General features: G+C 36.7%; 2 protein-coding genes across 6 annotated transcripts; one reads left to right on the forward strand and one right to left on the reverse strand.

The window, feature by feature from the left end:
- The first annotated feature begins 1,796 nt into the window (after positions 1-1,796).
- LOC112277546 (O-fucosyltransferase 31) lies at positions 1,797-6,352 on the forward strand. Its single transcript, XM_024510010.3, has 10 exons — positions 1,797-2,846; positions 3,107-3,169; positions 3,297-3,378; positions 3,600-3,670; positions 3,802-3,890; positions 4,094-4,297; positions 4,487-4,721; positions 4,968-5,195; positions 5,377-5,574; positions 5,668-6,352. Exons 1-10 carry the CDS (start codon positions 2,697-2,699, stop codon positions 5,932-5,934), a joined length of 1,587 nt encoding a protein of 528 aa, XP_024365778.1. The 5' UTR covers positions 1,797-2,696; the 3' UTR covers positions 5,935-6,352.
- A 1,685-nt stretch (positions 6,353-8,037) lies between these two features.
- Positions 8,038-13,049, reverse strand: LOC112277434 (putative hexosyltransferase MUCI70). Of its 5 annotated transcripts, none has more exons than XM_024509729.3 (9): positions 11,859-13,049; positions 11,569-11,616; positions 10,887-11,411; positions 10,277-10,632; positions 9,946-10,157; positions 9,454-9,710; positions 8,910-9,088; positions 8,619-8,736; positions 8,038-8,456 (listed from the first exon to the last, which is right to left on the reverse strand). In XM_024509729.3, the coding sequence occupies exons 1-8, from the start codon at positions 12,166-12,168 to the stop codon at positions 8,662-8,664; spliced, it is 1,962 nt and encodes a 653-aa protein (XP_024365497.1). In that variant the 5' UTR covers positions 12,169-13,049; the 3' UTR covers positions 8,038-8,456; positions 8,619-8,661. The 5 variants fall into 5 exon arrangements, with proteins under 5 accessions (XP_024365497.1, XP_024365499.1, XP_024365501.1 ...); XM_024509731.3 differs by having other exon boundaries at positions 10,887-11,384; positions 11,859-13,005; XM_024509733.3 differs by having other exon boundaries at positions 10,887-11,427; positions 11,859-12,988.
- Positions 13,050-16,116: the final 3,067 nt, after the last annotated feature.

A 16,116-nucleotide genomic window follows, 5' to 3' on the forward strand; every position in this document is an offset into this window, starting at 1 on the left:
ATTAACAACAACATTGCTTCTCAGAGACCTCGAAGCTAAAGGAGGGGGTGATGTTAGGGACATAGTCCTTAGAACCTTCTAGAGACAAGTTTCTAGAACCTTCTAGAAGCAAGTCTCTGGAATCTTCTAGAAGCTTCTTAATTGATAGAAGATGTTAGGGACATAGTCCTTAGAACCTTTTAGAGACAAGTTTCTAGAATCTTCTAGAAGCAAGTCTCTAGAACCTTCTAGAAGCTTCCTAGTTGATAGAAGTTGCTTGAGAAGCTTCCAAAATAGGAGTATATATTGGAATCGAGGCTGAAGAGTTCTTCAGTCTCGACAACACATCTCTTGGAGCTCTAGCTCACGTCTCTGGTGTTGTTCTTGAATTCATCTGATTAATCTAGTACTTGCTAGTTCTTCTTGAACTTCTTGTTAGATCTTGAGTCTGTATTTCTGTGTCCGTGACAGTATAATCATTAGAAAATAATTTGTATACTATGTAACTTCATCAATTGGTCTTAATACCTTAATGTCATTATTAACACAAGATACCAGTATTGCATAATCTAATTCAAAAATTTAAGAATTTAACAATAGATCTATAATTTTTAGATGTTATTTGATAAGATTTTTAGATATTCCAAATTTCACAAATCTTGAGATACAAAAAAATGATCAAATATCAAATATTTAAGATTACTAATAAAATTAGGAACACAAATGAATTTATTATCAAATGCCAATATTTGTACTTGAAAGAAAAAAATATATTATTATACATATATTACCATGAAAAGATACAAACCACAATAAATTTAGAAATACAAAGCTTAAACAATGTTCTATTTCTACTCTACTTAGGTGGCTTGTTGTAAATATTAATTGCAAAAATGTCGCAAAAATCATGTAACAACCTTAGGATTTAAAAATAAATTCATGACTTAGGATTTTTCTCATGAATATACTTAAAAGAAGAAATGGTTATATTTTTGGAAAAAACAAACAAAACAAATCAAATCAAAATATATATATATATATATATATATATATATATATATTCTACTTATATAAGCTACTATACATATAAATGATCATGGAATCATCTATATTGGATCTATTATATCTTAAATTACAAGTATTATAAATGAAACATTATTAAATGTAATATTTATAATCTTATGATATAGTTTTATAATATAGTTTTTATAATATACAATTATAGCTTAATAAAAAATAAAAAAATTATAAAAAAACCACTATAACCATATGGTGTTATGATGAAGAAAAAAATAATAACAAAAACCTTGTAAACCATGCTAGATTTTTATTCAATATATATATATATATATATAGTAGTAATTTTATTTTAGAAGCAAAACACTCATATTCTACTTTTGTGCTTGAGAGACTATTGGTATTGTAAACATGTCTAATTTTTCATTAAAAAATTATTTACAAATTTTTTTTTGTCCATGCATTTAAAGTCCACATGAAGTTTTAGCAATTTTAAGCTCAATTTTCCAAAAGCGTCATTTGAAGCACATGTGCCCTAGTGGTCAATAAAAAAATTTGTTTGTTTCTTGGAACTTTCCTTCTATCTTTGCTTTTTATACAAATATATATATATATATATATATATATATTATAAAGGGAGACATTTAGAAAGTTGTTCCTTATCGGCAGCTTGGCTCGTGGACACTAGAGCCTTCACTGGTTGCGTTCATACTAGCACCGGTGACGCAGTGTGAACAGGCCCGAGCCCGGATCCAGCATTCCACCAAGGGCCCTCTCGAGGCTGATGCTCGCGGTGCAGCACTGATGCCTCTTGCGCTTGGACGCTCTGTGAATCGTGCATCGCAGAGTTACCCAAGCGGAAGATTGGCACCGCGTTGCGTTCGCAAGCTTCAAATCCGTAGTTTGGTAGGTTTCCATTTGTGGGTTCATGTAGAAGCTGGCATTAGGGTGAGGAATGAGACAGTGAAGGAAAAGAGTGCGTGGAGGATCGTGAGTGAAGCACTCAACAGATCGTTACTGCGTGTCGCGTGTGGCGGATAGTATTCAAATCCACCTGTGGTGGGTTTGCGATTGATTTATGTGTCTTTTTACTCTTTTTATTTTCGTGTTTTGTTTCAATTTTTCTCCAATTTTCTAGGTGGGATTTAAAGTTTTTAGATTTGATTTCATGTGGATTTGGTTGGGTCAGGGGGAGGCTGGTGTGCCGTTTGTTCGTTGATAGGGCTGGGTATGGAGAGTGCCGTGTCTGAGGTGGGGAAATAGGATTGATCTGCGTTTCACGAAATATCGTCGACCGTTTTTCGGTGAGATCCAGGGGTTCTGGTGCATTCTAGGAAATCGGATCATGTGAGAGTTTGAAGCTGTTGTGTTGCATGGGAGTCGCTCATTGAAACGATTTGCGAGGATTTGGATCTTTGATTTATCTCGAAGTGAGGAGGTTCAGATCGCGATCTCAGTCAATATTCAGGACCTTTTGGAGGGCATTTCTTGGCTTGATCTGGGATGATGTCAACGTAGCGGTTTCTATCTCTGAGGATTTGAGTATTGAGGCATTAATTCCTATTTTAAGGATTATATTCAAGTGCGTGTCACCTCTTGGAGTTCTTTTAATCGTTCTCAAGGATTGAGATGAGCAAGATAGCTGGGGGTTCTTAGGGTTACTCGTTGCCTAGTTAAAAAATTAGGAATACCTGGTAGGTATGGGAATCTACGTTCGAGTCAGCTCCGTCGTAGGGCGAAAGGATGGAGTGAAGTTGTTGAGCATGTGGATCGCCATGTTGGTAGCGGCCTTGCCAGTATTAACGCCGAGTCTGTTCTCAGCATCTAGCTGGGAAACATCTTTATTTTCAGTAAGTTCTGAACTATTCATCTACAGAATGTGTATGTCAATGCCGTGTAGTCTTAAAAATTTGTGGATCCAAAATTATTTCTCAGCGTGATTAATTCTTGTCAGTGTCGACACGTAGCTCAACAATTTCAAAGGAGCGATTACTACTAGAATTTCTCATTTGGTTCAAATGAGTCAAATTCTGCAGCATGCTTGCTAAGCTATGACAGTCGTGACCTTACGAGTAGTAAATTGTCGTTTAATTTGGGAACGTTTCTACAGGAATGGGAGCCTCCAACAGCCAGGCATGGTGCTCTTTTGGACTCTCTTCAGAAAACAAGACTTGTAAGCATTTTGAGGATTGTTTCTGTATTGATGTGTGTTATAAATCTAGAGTTTGTAACTAGCTGTGAATCACATATGATCGGCACCTCTCTGCGTACATAGCACCTGAGAGTGTTTCGCATGTCAGCATGAAACAGAACCTGAAGGTTTATGGGATCCGCCAGATAGTGGAGGGTGGAAGCCCTGTACTCGTCGAAGGGATGAATCATGTAAGACGCAATTCTTTCTAGGCTGCTTGTGACTTGGGTTAACAATTGTTTACTAGACGATAGATCTATAATGTCTCTTATTGTGTAATTGCATTCATACTTTTCCCGTAACAGCTCCTCCATACTAATTTATTTCCGCTTTTATTGTAGTCTGTACTATCATTGTGTCTGATATTTAGAGTTTTACATAATTTTTTAAAATGTTGTCTCCTTTGGAGCAGCTCTGCCAGCTTTTACAAACGGATATTTGCAAGTATTTTTGGAAGGCGGCCTGAATCAACAGCGGATGGGGGTCAGACTTCCTTCTAACAGATTTTCTTGGATTTTAAAACTTGCTGTTTGTCTCGTTGGCAATGCTATTGATGATTATTAGATGCCATTTTATTGTATGTGTTGGTCAACTCATTCGTATAATCTTGGCAGATTTGTGATGCGGTTGCTGTTGCAAAAATTCTGAATGCAACTCTTGTTCTTCCTCATTTCGATGTTAATCCAGTTTGGAAAGACTCCAGGTACGCAGAAGTCAATTCCACGCTTGTTTTGTATTGATTGTTAACATAAAGCCAAAAGAGTACTACTGATTTTTTGGAGATTGTCACTTCGCGGGTCTTTTAAAGGCGGGTTTGCGTTCTTTACAAGCATATTTGGTTCGGTTGATGTGATGAACTTGAATTGGATGCAAATATGCAAGACTGACTTGTTGACCCTCTTGCAGCTCCTTCGCAGACATATTCAATGTGGACCACTTCTTGAATACTTTAGGGTTTGAGGTCAATATTGTAACTAAACTGCCTCCCGAATTTGAATGGAGCACACGAGAATATTATGCTACGGGCTATCGTGCTACCCGTGTGAAAAATGCTCCTGTGCAAGCCTCTCCCGAGTGGTACATCACAAATGTATTGCCCCTTTTGCGCAGGTATGGGTTCCTTTGTCTTACTGTAGCTAAGAGTTTATTTAATATCACAAACTAGTAACTTTCAGGACTTTTTTCTTTATGATCTGTTCATTACAAACATGAACAGATCATTTTGGTCATTTGGTTCTCACATTTGTACTTTGCTAACGTCAAGTACCCTAATATGCTAGAGTGTTGATTCTGTGGCAGCTCTGGAGTAGTTGCAATTGCCCCATTTTCACACAGGCTTGCATTTAATGATCTTCCAGACGAGATTCAGCGTTTACGTTGCAAGGTGAACTTTGAAGCTCTCCGATTCGTACCGAGCATTGATAACATAGGAAACATTCTAGTCGAGAGACTGCGAAAATCTCACGCATGGACCGTGGAGGGTGATGACGTTGGGAGCTCTAAATATCTGGCTCTACATCTCCGCTTTGACAAGGTAGCGCATCAACTCCACCTTTGCTTTCCTGTTGTGCATTTTTTTGGATCTTTCAGAAGCAACAGGATTTCCTTAGTCATGTTCAGCCTATCCATGATTTGATGAAAGTGTCTCATCAAATACCCACATGTTCCTAAAGTTGTAGAGTAATTGCAGTTCAGTTTGTGGAAAGATTTTCTTTATTATCCTATTTTTAAAATGTTTGTTTGAAAATTTTGGAGTGGTATCTTATGGTTTTCGTTGCAGGACATGGCCGCTCACTCAGCATGCGACTTTGGAGGAGGCAAGGCAGAACGATTAGCTCTTGCAAAGTATCGCGGTGTTGTTTGGCAAGGGCGTGTTAGTAATGCCCAGCTTTCGGACAAGGAGTTGCGTGACAAGGGCAAATGCCCGATGTCACCTGAGGAGGTTGGTATAATGCTGGTAGCGTTAGGCTTCAGCCCAAAGACACATGTCTACCTGGCTTCATACACTGTGAGTATTCAGTCATTTTGATACCATGTTCGTAGCACATTTTTGTAAAAGTCATGTATAATTGAATAACTCTTATTTACATATTTTGCAGTTTGTGTTCTTGACTGAAAATGTCCACAACCAGCAGTATTTTCTGAAGGTTTGGCGCATTCTTCTGACTTTCTGGCTGGGCTTATTGCAGGTTTACGGGGGCTCTGCAAGGATGGATTTTCTACACAATTTGTTTCCCAACATGGTCACTAAATATACACTCGCCACAGCCGAGGAGCTTGCACCATTTGCTGGAAAAGCTTCACAACTGGCAGCTATTGACTACCTCGTTTCTCTTCACAGTGATATCTTTCTTTCTGCGTCTCGTGGCAATATGCACAATAGTTTGGTAAGAGTCCTTAACATGCAATTATTTCTCCTGCTTTCTACTAGTCCAATGCGACCTGCGGTACTTATAATTGTGCATATCCTGGTCTTGCAGGCTGCTCATCGCACGTACTTGAACGTGAGAAAGACAATAAAACCAGACATGAACCTGATGGCTCGGCTTTTTGCGCACAAAAACTTGACTTGGCCAGAATTCAGAAGAAGTGTGGTTGAAGGCCACAAAAATAGGATGGGTCAAGTTGCCCTGCGACAACCTACCCAGTCCATCTACACCTACCCAGCACCAGACTGTATGTGTACGAGTAGACGCTCCATTGCAGAGCATTCAAATCTGGACATGGATCTGCAGGAAGCCAGATAGTAGTAACTGCGACATAGAACAAGCACCAATGACTTCACAAATCCCTTGAAGAGCGTCTCCAAATTGGAAACGCGTGAGGGTCATGCCTCTGTATGGTAGACGCACCGTTTACCCAATGCTAATTAGGTGATGAACATTCCTTTTTTTACATTTAAACGGTAATCATGTAGATGTGGGTAGTTAGTGCGGCTACCATACTGAAGACAGCTGAGATAATAGCAAAACATGGAAGCCGGGGGAATATATTTGAATCCTCTCAAAAAGTGTTTGCTTCACAGAATCAAGGTTTCTGAGATAGCTTGAGCATCGGTTAAGGAGTGTAAAATAGATAGAAGAGTATTGTCAATTCAATTTCACTTCAAAAATAGTGCCAAGTGGTCTGCGTTTTGCACTCCCTTGTGCATCTCTTTTCATCTTTCGTTTTTTTTTTTTTTTTGTTTTTGTTTTGTTTTCTTTTTCTTTTTTTTTTTCTTTTCTTTTGTTTCATTCTTTCGACGTGTCTGACAAATCATGTTGCAAGCAGTGGTCAGTTGTGAAGGTGTGCACGATGAATCAACAGATAATGGGAAAATCTCTTTTAAGTATCTTTGGGTAAACCTCAAGCGATAGAATAATAGATATATATATATATATATATATATATATATTAACAAATGACTTACGAGTGATTGTTAACTTGAGAATTTTTACCATCATACATTTCTGCATGTATGGCAGAAAATAAGTTTCTTAGCTTTGAATGAATATTATCATTCTTCAAGTCTAGTTCCACAAAAGAATTCATTTTTTTTAATGAATTCAATTTTAGAATTTTTTATTTTTATTTTTATTTAAAAATTAATATCTACAAATTTTACATAACCATATAAAAAATATTTTACAAGTTCATCATTTTGGTAGTAGTGATTGATTTTTTTAAATTAAATAAATTTAAATTTTGGTTTTGCTTCTCTCATGCATGTTTATGTTTCATAGAAGTTTATCAACTATTGAGAAGATGATTCAAAACAAAACATTGAAATTAAAAGCATGCTCTCATTGCCAAAAATTTCTCAATGATGCTTCGAAAAAAATCTTAAGTAAAATATACAGTTTCTCAATTTATATCCAAAATGTTCATTGGAAAAACCCCCTTACACAAGGTGGTTTGGAACAGGGGATAGAGTTGGAAACAGGGACGAGAAATGGGGGGCAGGGGACAAGGGGCTCAGAACGGGAGACAAACTGGGGCTGGAAACAAGGGACAAGGAATTGGGAATGGAGGATGGACATAATCAATCATGAGATGACAAGGAGGTGTGTGGCTTTAACAACATTGGGGCGTAGCTTAATTTGCTCATTTTATATATATATATATATATATACACATATATTTTTTAAAATATTAATTAGTGTTGTAAAGAATAGTAATGAGAATTTGCCAATGTTTATTGATTTATTTATCTAATAATAATATCCTGGTTTTTTTCATATATTTTTATATACATTTCATTTACATCCAAACTTGATTTCGTTTTCGAATTTTACATTATGTCCAAATATGACATGAAATAATATTTTTACCTTATTATCTAAAAGAACTGTAAGTTTCATAATCATAATTTTATTATTCATAAAACATTATGTAATTCTTGCTTTAGACAACCGTTTTTTATCTGTCCTATTTTTAACATCGTACTTTAGACGCTTGAAGATTGTCTTATTAACCATGCATACCATGTAATTGTGTATATATACCTATATAAACACACGCACACACATATATATATATATATATATATGTATATTTGTAATGTGTGTGCACATAATATATTTTACTGATGTTCCTCTCCAAGTTGTGCAAATGTTTTGCACTTGTATTGTAAACCAAAATAGTTCTACTACTGAATTTATCTTTAAGTTTGTCAATAAATAGTTAAATTTAAGTTGTCATAATAAATTACATATTTATAAATAGGACCTGACAATAAATCAACCTAAGTATATCTATCTAATCTGTTCCATTGTAGAATCAGGCAACACAAGCTTTAAAAGGCGATTCCAGCTCTTATTTTTAAAAAACAAAAAAAAAGAAGCTCATACCAAAACTAAAGTCACATACAGTTGCCAGCAAAAGAATGTCGATTTCTCGCACTGAGACAACAATCATCAACACATCGCTGCTGGTTATGATACAGCACGTAATCTTCGTGTGACATGAGTCTGGTCAACACAGAGTTTTCCAGATTTCGCAGATTCACTGCGAGAATCGATGCAGGCAATCTAGCATGTGGAGCTCAGCAAAATCAAGGCATCTGCTACAAACTCGTGGAGTGAAAACCACCCAACGATCATTCCTTCGATCTTCAAGTTACATCCCACGAAAATGTGAATGCTGCACAAAGAAAACTTTGAGTGATGGCCAAGTTTTTCGGCCTGACTAACCAATTGGTAGAGGTTGCTAATTTACTCTTGCCTACATTACAGGTGTATAATGATTTTGAAAAAAATCGATGTAACAGTGGATTCCAGCTTCCAAGAACCTGAATCAGTTCCAGAAGTCAATTTTATTAGAAAACTGTTGTGAAAACTTCGATATACATATACTTTGTGAGAGTATTGAAAGATATTGCCCATTAAACAAACACAATTAAAAAATCAATAAAACCAATGCAGAAATCAATTGTTAATCACGTCATGCTTACAGTCTGTAGAAGTGCGTCGGCAAAGTCATCCCTACACCTGGTATCAAGTACGGGCTGTAGCAGCGACAGCGTCCAACCTGTGGTGAAACAACTTTGCCATTGCCTTCCGTTCACAATCCTGCACAGAAATTTACTCAAATTTTGAGCGGATTAGCACTACCGTTGCAAAACGACACCAAATTGTGGGGAAAGAGCAAGAACTTATTTTATGAAGCATCAGGGAATTACTTTCTAGAACAAAATTAAACTTCAATTCTAACACACGAATATGGTAAGCTTCTTTTCGTGTACCTTGAACATGTTGAGCCGAAACTTTTTGGTAGGATTAATTCGGACAAGCTTTATGTAAGTGGCAGCAAAGCTCAACTGATCACGCGGTGTAAAGCGTTCCACTTCATTAAACCAAAGGCAAGAGAAAAGGTTGGCCATGGGGGTGTGCGCCCTAACTATGAACGAGCCCTCAGGAACATCTGCTTGGACGTGCCACACCAAGTGAGCAACTCAGAATGCCACTCGCATCGGTTGAAAACTCCTAATAATTCTCAACATATACACGAGAAAGTGGAAACGACGAGAAGCACTGCTACGAGTCCTAGCCCACAATCGTATCCGTATGTCTTCACCAACCAACAATATGACTAATTGCTAAATTCAGTCAGGATGCCAATAAAGACAGCATATGTAGAAATGAACGCTTGAATTATGTTCTGACTGAAACCCAACAAAGAAAAACTCTCAAGGTACGATGAATTACTGTGGAAGGTCATGTCCTGTAAAGAAAGGTAACACGACATAATTAAGTAAATTAAAAACATAAGCTGATTAGAAGACTTACGACTTGGTAGGTAACGATTCGGATCCGATTTGTTAAAGCGCGGAAGCCCCTCTCGCTGATAGAACTGAAACTGCTCATCAATGATGCTGTGGTTGAACTTGTTCAACTTTTTGTTCTGTGATACTTCTTCCCACACACAATGTCGGTCATAATGATTGGAAATAGCATACTCGTGGTCCCCCCGCCACAAGAAACGTTCTAAAATCAAAAGTGGATCAGCATGGAGGCGAAGTTTGCTGTCCAACCATACGGAGTATCTGTCAATGCCCACCAAGCCAACATTTAGTGGAAGAATGATCTTCCCAAGCGTAAGCTATTGAATTATACGATTGGCATAGTCAAATGAATGGTCCTATATATTGCATGACAAATTGGAAGTTCCACCCAATGTGGGATACTGTGAAAGCAGGGTATAACTTAATACTCTAAAGTACTTCTTATCCGAGCAATTTAGCGGACACTAGCATGATATAAAGGCAGCGGCCTCAGAACCTGGCATTAGGAAATAATCGATGTGTCAAGAGCTTGGGAATTTTGCCATTTCTTCGTCCATCTTGATATGGTAAGTTCTTTATGAGAACAATTTTCCACAAGCCAAGAATACCCTTATCATTGGGTGTTTGTCCATCCTGTTTAATGGCATCCAGGCTCTTCTGGTCCACAAACATCACGAAACACACCCTTGCCTTGGAGGAGTTTGACATCTACACACCATATAGAAAACAATTAAAATGACTTCGAGAGGTATCTCTAACTATAATGATCAAAGGTCTCGGGTAGGAAGTAATAGGAAACGATGCTCCATCCTTCGATCCGGGCTTACCTTCTTGTTTGTGGGAGTTCTCAAATTGTCCCAAGCGCCAAAGATGCAAGAAGAGACTGCAATGTGGCAAGTGTCAAGATATTCTTTATCACTCTCGCTCAACTCAAATCCAGTCCACGGTTCTCCATCGGGAGCCTTGACAAATCCACAGTGTAGTGTCTGATCTTCTGCATAAAAGGACTTTTCTCTCTCCTCTAGGGATTGATGGCCTCCGAACTTCGCGACCCAGTTCGGGTCCCTCAAAGGACGTACTTCACTCTGAACATAGCTCAAAGAGATATTCACAAAGGCTGCATCTTCCTGAGGCTCTTCAAGCCCTTCCGTTGTTGGTAGAAAGTCGATCTCGCAAGGTGGAGCTAAATACAGTCGACAATAAGTTAGAAATCACCATCGAAATTTTCTGGAGGCGTACAAATCCAGTACTTGAGAGCTGGTCTTAAAGGAAACTAGGACTTGATCCGCATTACAAAGCACTGAGATACAACTGCACGTTTCTAAAAAATATCATGACTCACACAATAAAGAAGCGCACATAAGGAAAATGGCTACGTATGGCAATTTATGTATGTGTAAATGAAATTGTCTAGATAGCAATCAAAGAGATACACACTTGCAGTATGCCGCCTTTTCTTTGTCCTTGGATGCTTCTGCACAAGTGACTTCTGAAAGTCGTCACGATTATCCACTTGAACATCACCGACACCTGCGTTGAGATATTTTGAAGTACTTGTTTCACTTCTTTGATCTTCAAGTTTGTCAATCACAGACTTGACACCCTCAGCATCAGCTTGGATAGTACCCGCTTCTCCTTTGAGACCCACAACCCGCCTGGACTCGTCGTTGCTATCGACTACCTCAAGCTTTTTCTCCACCTCCAGTTCGCCTCCGTCATCGTCATATTCATCGAACTCAGGCTGCAACTTCTCCAGATGTAATTCCTCTTTTTGATCTAACCGATCTTCAATACGAGCTCCAATTTCTACTAGTTCATTTCGACCTCGTTCGTTATATAAGCTACCACTTTCTGGTTTTTTTTGCACGTCTTGTCTGTTGTAATCCTGGTTACCACCCCCATCTTTGCGAATACCACCATTGTCGATCCAAACAACTGCAACACCGCCAGAATTATCACCACCTGTACGTAGCAAATACTGCACAATTTATAAGAAATTCGTCGTGCATATTTTCTATCCCTCGAATCAAGAGGAAGACCTTGATGCTTTTGACCTAATTTTGATTCAATTGAGAGTTTGTGAATGCGATATAGTAGATAGAGCAACAAAAATCAGTACCTGATTGCTGCCCATCATTTTCGTTTTGTTGAGGAAAACTTCTATCACCTGCTAAAAAAAAAAACAATATGTCATAAATTTTATCATATATCTCACATCAAACGATAAAGGAAATCTGAGGAGTCACAGCTTTAGCTTCAATCACCATAAGAAATAAGGAATAGCAGTGACCTAAGAGAAAATACACATTGTAACTACAATTTTAAGTATCAACACTAATCCAGTCTTCAATTCAAACCCTTGTAGTAAAGCTTTAGGGAAGAGGAAAATAAAATCTAACAAAACCTCACCTACGAGAGCATGTGAAATTGCATGGCTGATGAAAACTGAAGCCACCAATCCAAGTAAACAAACAACCAATATGCATGGTACCGAACAGGGCAGAAACCTCCACGAATGTGACGCCCGCTTCACTTTCGCTAACCTAGAGATGTTCTTCAAATTGCTGCCTCTTAAACCATTTTGATCACTTCTCCCGCCATCATACATTCTAGAATGACCCGGGGAGGGTCTTAGAATACCCACAACCTTATGGTCTCCATTTGAGGACGCATTTATCCCCATCGGCCAAGTCCCACTTCCTTGCCTTTGAAGGGCCATTCCTGAACTCAAGCTTCTCCGTGCTGCGTATCATCCCAACCAGACCATCGCCTTACAGCTCAGGCGATACAATCCCAACACCACCTGTTACGATGAGCAATATCACTCACTTGATTCTATCGCCGCATCATCCCCCCCCCCCCCCGAAAGCATTCTAGAAATGCATACCCATGACTACGGAGACACCGCAAAAATATCAACTGTGAAAGTCGAAGTGCCCTAAAGCACAAGACTGACTCGATATTCTAAAACAATAAACAGAGCAAGGGCACTACGTCAAAAATAAACCCAAAAAAAAATGCGGCAAATCCGAGGATCGCCAACACAAATCCCTGGATTAACTCCTTCAAGCGACTGGTTCACCTCGCCACGGGAATACACCCAAAACGACAAATCGCCCCCTCCTCCCCCTCCCCACTTCAAAACGCTATTGAGCTCGTACAAAACACCACAACCCTTAACTAAAATCTCTCGGCGCACTCGAAACCTGGCCCTAACACGCATTGCAAACCCACATGTTTGGCTTCGTGATCAAACCACCTGCCAGCCCGAATCCTCACAAAAACCTCCGACCCAGTTCCACGTCCGGTCGACTTCGGTCGTTGGTCGCCTTTGAATTCGGATTTGCGTCACAGACCGACAGGGCAAGAAATTCCAACTGGGTAGTGACGAATCTGGACATGTCACCGCATGGAAGAAGAGAGTGTATTGCCCGCCATAACAAGTAACACAATCTCACATCCAACAAGAAAGAGAAAGAGCGAAGTAAACGGACATGAAGGACGAATCCTCAGTCTTCTTCTTCTTCTTCTTCGTCGTCGTCGAAATCGGGGGCAATCGCCGCACGATGATGATAGCAGCAGAAGCAGCCCTCACACACTCTCTCGCTCTAGCTCAATCAAACTCGGCCGAGTCTGAAACTGAGACTGTCCGAGCTGGCAAATGTCCACGTCAACAGTCGATGACGGCTTCCAAGTTGCGGATAGGTGTCCCGTGGCCCTTCGATGTCGATCGTTCTGTGGACGGTATTCGTTCGTCGAACAATGAGGTTTCGTGGAGTTGTATTAGTGGATGAATGTGTTCAAATGCATTTTGAGTATAAATCTGGTGAAAACTTGCAACAAATATTGAGAGAAGTAAATATGTATGTATATATATATATATATATATATATATATGTATGTATGTATGAATATTATAAATATTATGGAATTTTTTGGTAATTGTGCAATCAGATTGTTTTTGTCAAGAATTCTTTGTGCTAGGAATTTTATCATGAGATTTATTTCTAATAAATGTAGTATGCATTTAACACTATGAATACGTAATAACATTATGAAATTTTCATAAATTTGTAGACATGCATACATCAATGCAGTTTTCAAACCTTTTTTTTTTTTTTTTTTTTTTTTTTTTTACACATTAACAAAAGTACAGAACAAGTTTAATTTTTTCCTATGTTGTAAAAATTGTAATGGCAAGATGCATGTTTAACTTGTAGGATGCTATAGGTAAATATTTTTTGTAACTTTTAGAATGTATAGAGGTGTAATTTTATATAAATATATATATAAACATGTATGAGTATGTACATACATATACTAATAGACATGTAATTAATTAAATGTAAATAATTCATTTAAAGAATATTAAGAATTAATTAAAATCAAATTGAATGATAATTATTCAAAAAAAAATCAAGTCAAATAAAATAAAATTATATTTTCTATTACAATATTTTATTATTGACACATATATTTATTAAGACAAAACTTTAAGAAGATAATATGCTCTTGTGTCATTAAAAATAAGAAAGTAGTCAAATAAGAAATAAACATAAGATAGAAAGAAACTTAAATGACTATTACAAAGAACCTATAGAGTTTATGAAAAATTTATTCACAAGATTAGAAATGGCCTCAAGTCTAGTAGAAGCTTTCTAAAAATAATAAAATTTGTAGTATAATTATCAAGTTGTAGATTGCTTCTAATGTAAATTTTTAAAAGTAAAAAACTTTTAAGATAAGTTTGAATAATTAAAGTCTAAATATCTAATTTGTGTTTTAAAAACTTCTTTGAAACTTCTTAAAAGAAGATATTATCTACTTAATATGTTTCTATCTACATTTATTGATTTTAATTTAATTATATAATGTAAGCATCTATTACAATTTATATATTAAGATTGCTCAAGGAGGCAAGTTGTGGCTTTCGTTCATTGCATATGCCTCTCTTTGTTTTCATCAAAAAGATTGATGTTTTGTGGAATTCACAACCTATTTTACAATTCATCATTGTATTTTACAATTCATTAGAGAGTTTTATAAGGTGTTTCATACTAATTTTTTTCTCCTCGGCTTTATGCACTTCATATTGTAATCATAAGGTAATCATAGGCATTGGAAAGGCAAATACATCAAGGAAGGCTTAGTATGTATTTAAGTTTTGTGTTTTGCATATGAGCAATGTGTTTTTGTGTATATCTTGATAATTTTTAATCTGCATTTAGTTTATGCAAGTATAGTATATTGAAGAAGGCTCAGCAAGTTGTTTAAATTTATGCTATACAAAAATTATGCTGATTCTATGGATAATATAGAAGTTTGTCAAATTTTCTTTTTCTTTCTTTTTCTTCTCTTTTGGTATTTTGTCAAATTTATGAATTATAAATTATCATTATACTTTGCATTCAAAATTTCAAAAGAATTTTATTATAGATTAACTTGAAATTCTTTTAGAAGGTTGTGATTATAGACTAAAGTTTCTTTATTTTCTCACTAGGGACTTACGACAAAGAAGAAGCAGCATCGTGGGCTTACAATTATGCTGCTTGAAAATATTAGAAATCAGGAACTATAATCAACTTTAAGTTGCACACATATTTCTTCAAGGTGGTTGGAGTTCTAATTCAATCTAATAAATCAACAAATATTTAATGATATTAAGACTTAGATTCATGATGGACTAAAAAAACATTGTATTAATTGTGGGATTTTATGATATCTCCAAAATCCATCTTGAAACAAGTCCAATCTATCTAGAAAATCTAAGGCTCTTCTAATCTATGGCAACATAAAACCTCATCACAAAATATGATAAAATGCACCAAAACAAAACTAAACAGACCTAAGTAAAATAAGATAGAAGAGACAAAACTATACAAATAAAAACAAAACAAAACAGAGCTGAACAAGAAGGTACAAAAACAAACTTAACCAAGAGAGAAGGTATGAAGCCATACCTATATTAAAGACATGAATCTCAAAGAAAGAAAATCCTCAATACATACTTGTGTCATTAAAAGGAACTTGAAAATCACTCAAAGATGATATAATATTGAACTAAAATGGCTATTGCCAACAACAAGAAGACTAAAAAGTCTTGAAATAAGACTAAAGATTAGAAAGCCATTGACAAGAGTAAAAAAGATTTCACTCTTACTTCCACATATACTCTCTAACTACAAGCTATATGAAAATATTCTATAAGACTTCCAACATGTGTTGATTTTGTGTTAAGCATAAGAACTCGATCAAAAAATAATTCAGATAAGTAAGCCTTCACTCAACGAAAGGTAACAAAATATAAATAAATAAGTATGTATATTGAAAGAGAAACTAGAATGGCTATTGTCAAAGACTAAAAAATATGAAGACCCTTGAAACTAGACTAGAAGCAAGAAAGGAGTTGACAAGAGTGAAGAAGGCTTCACTCTTGTCTCTATATATACTATCTAACTAGGGGCTATATGGCAACATTCTATAGGACCTCCAATATATGTTGACTTTGTAAGATACATGCCTTTACTTACAAGGCAAGTTTTTCAACATGTAGGCCACATAGTTAGCTTAGTCTTCAAGCTAACAACATGTGTCGTACATGGCCAACTTGTTGACCATGTTTCTAATCCCAAAAAATCAATTAAAGACACCTATAAAGTCAAAGAAA

The sequence above is a fragment of the Physcomitrium patens genome, chromosome 25 (assembly GCF_059467195.1).
Source record: "Physcomitrium patens ecotype Gransden chromosome 25, ASM5946719v1, whole genome shotgun sequence".
Taxonomy (NCBI): Eukaryota; Viridiplantae; Streptophyta; class Bryopsida; order Funariales; family Funariaceae; genus Physcomitrium; species Physcomitrium patens.

Coding starts and splice junctions, on each gene's coding strand:
- LOC112277546 (XM_024510010.3), top strand. CDS start 2,697: ATGGGAATCTACGTTCGAGTCAGCTCCGTCGTAGGGCGAAAGGATGGA. Junction 2,847..3,106: donor GGGAAACATCTTTATTTTCA/GTAAGTTCTGAA, acceptor ACGTTTCTACAG/GAATGGGAGCCTCCAACAGC. Junction 3,379..3,599: donor TCGTCGAAGGGATGAATCAT/GTAAGACGCAAT, acceptor CCTTTGGAGCAG/CTCTGCCAGCTTTTACAAAC.
- LOC112277434 (XM_024509729.3), bottom strand. CDS start 12,168: ATGGCCCTTCAAAGGCAAGGAAGTGGGACTTGGCCGATGGGGATAAAT. Junction 11,617..11,858: donor AATTTCACATGCTCTCGTAG/GTGAGGTTTTGT, acceptor TTTTTTTAGCAG/GTGATAGAAGTTTTCCTCAA. Junction 8,737..8,909: donor TTCGGCTCAACATGTTCAAG/GTACACGAAAAG, acceptor ATTTCTGTGCAG/GATTGTGAACGGAAGGCAAT.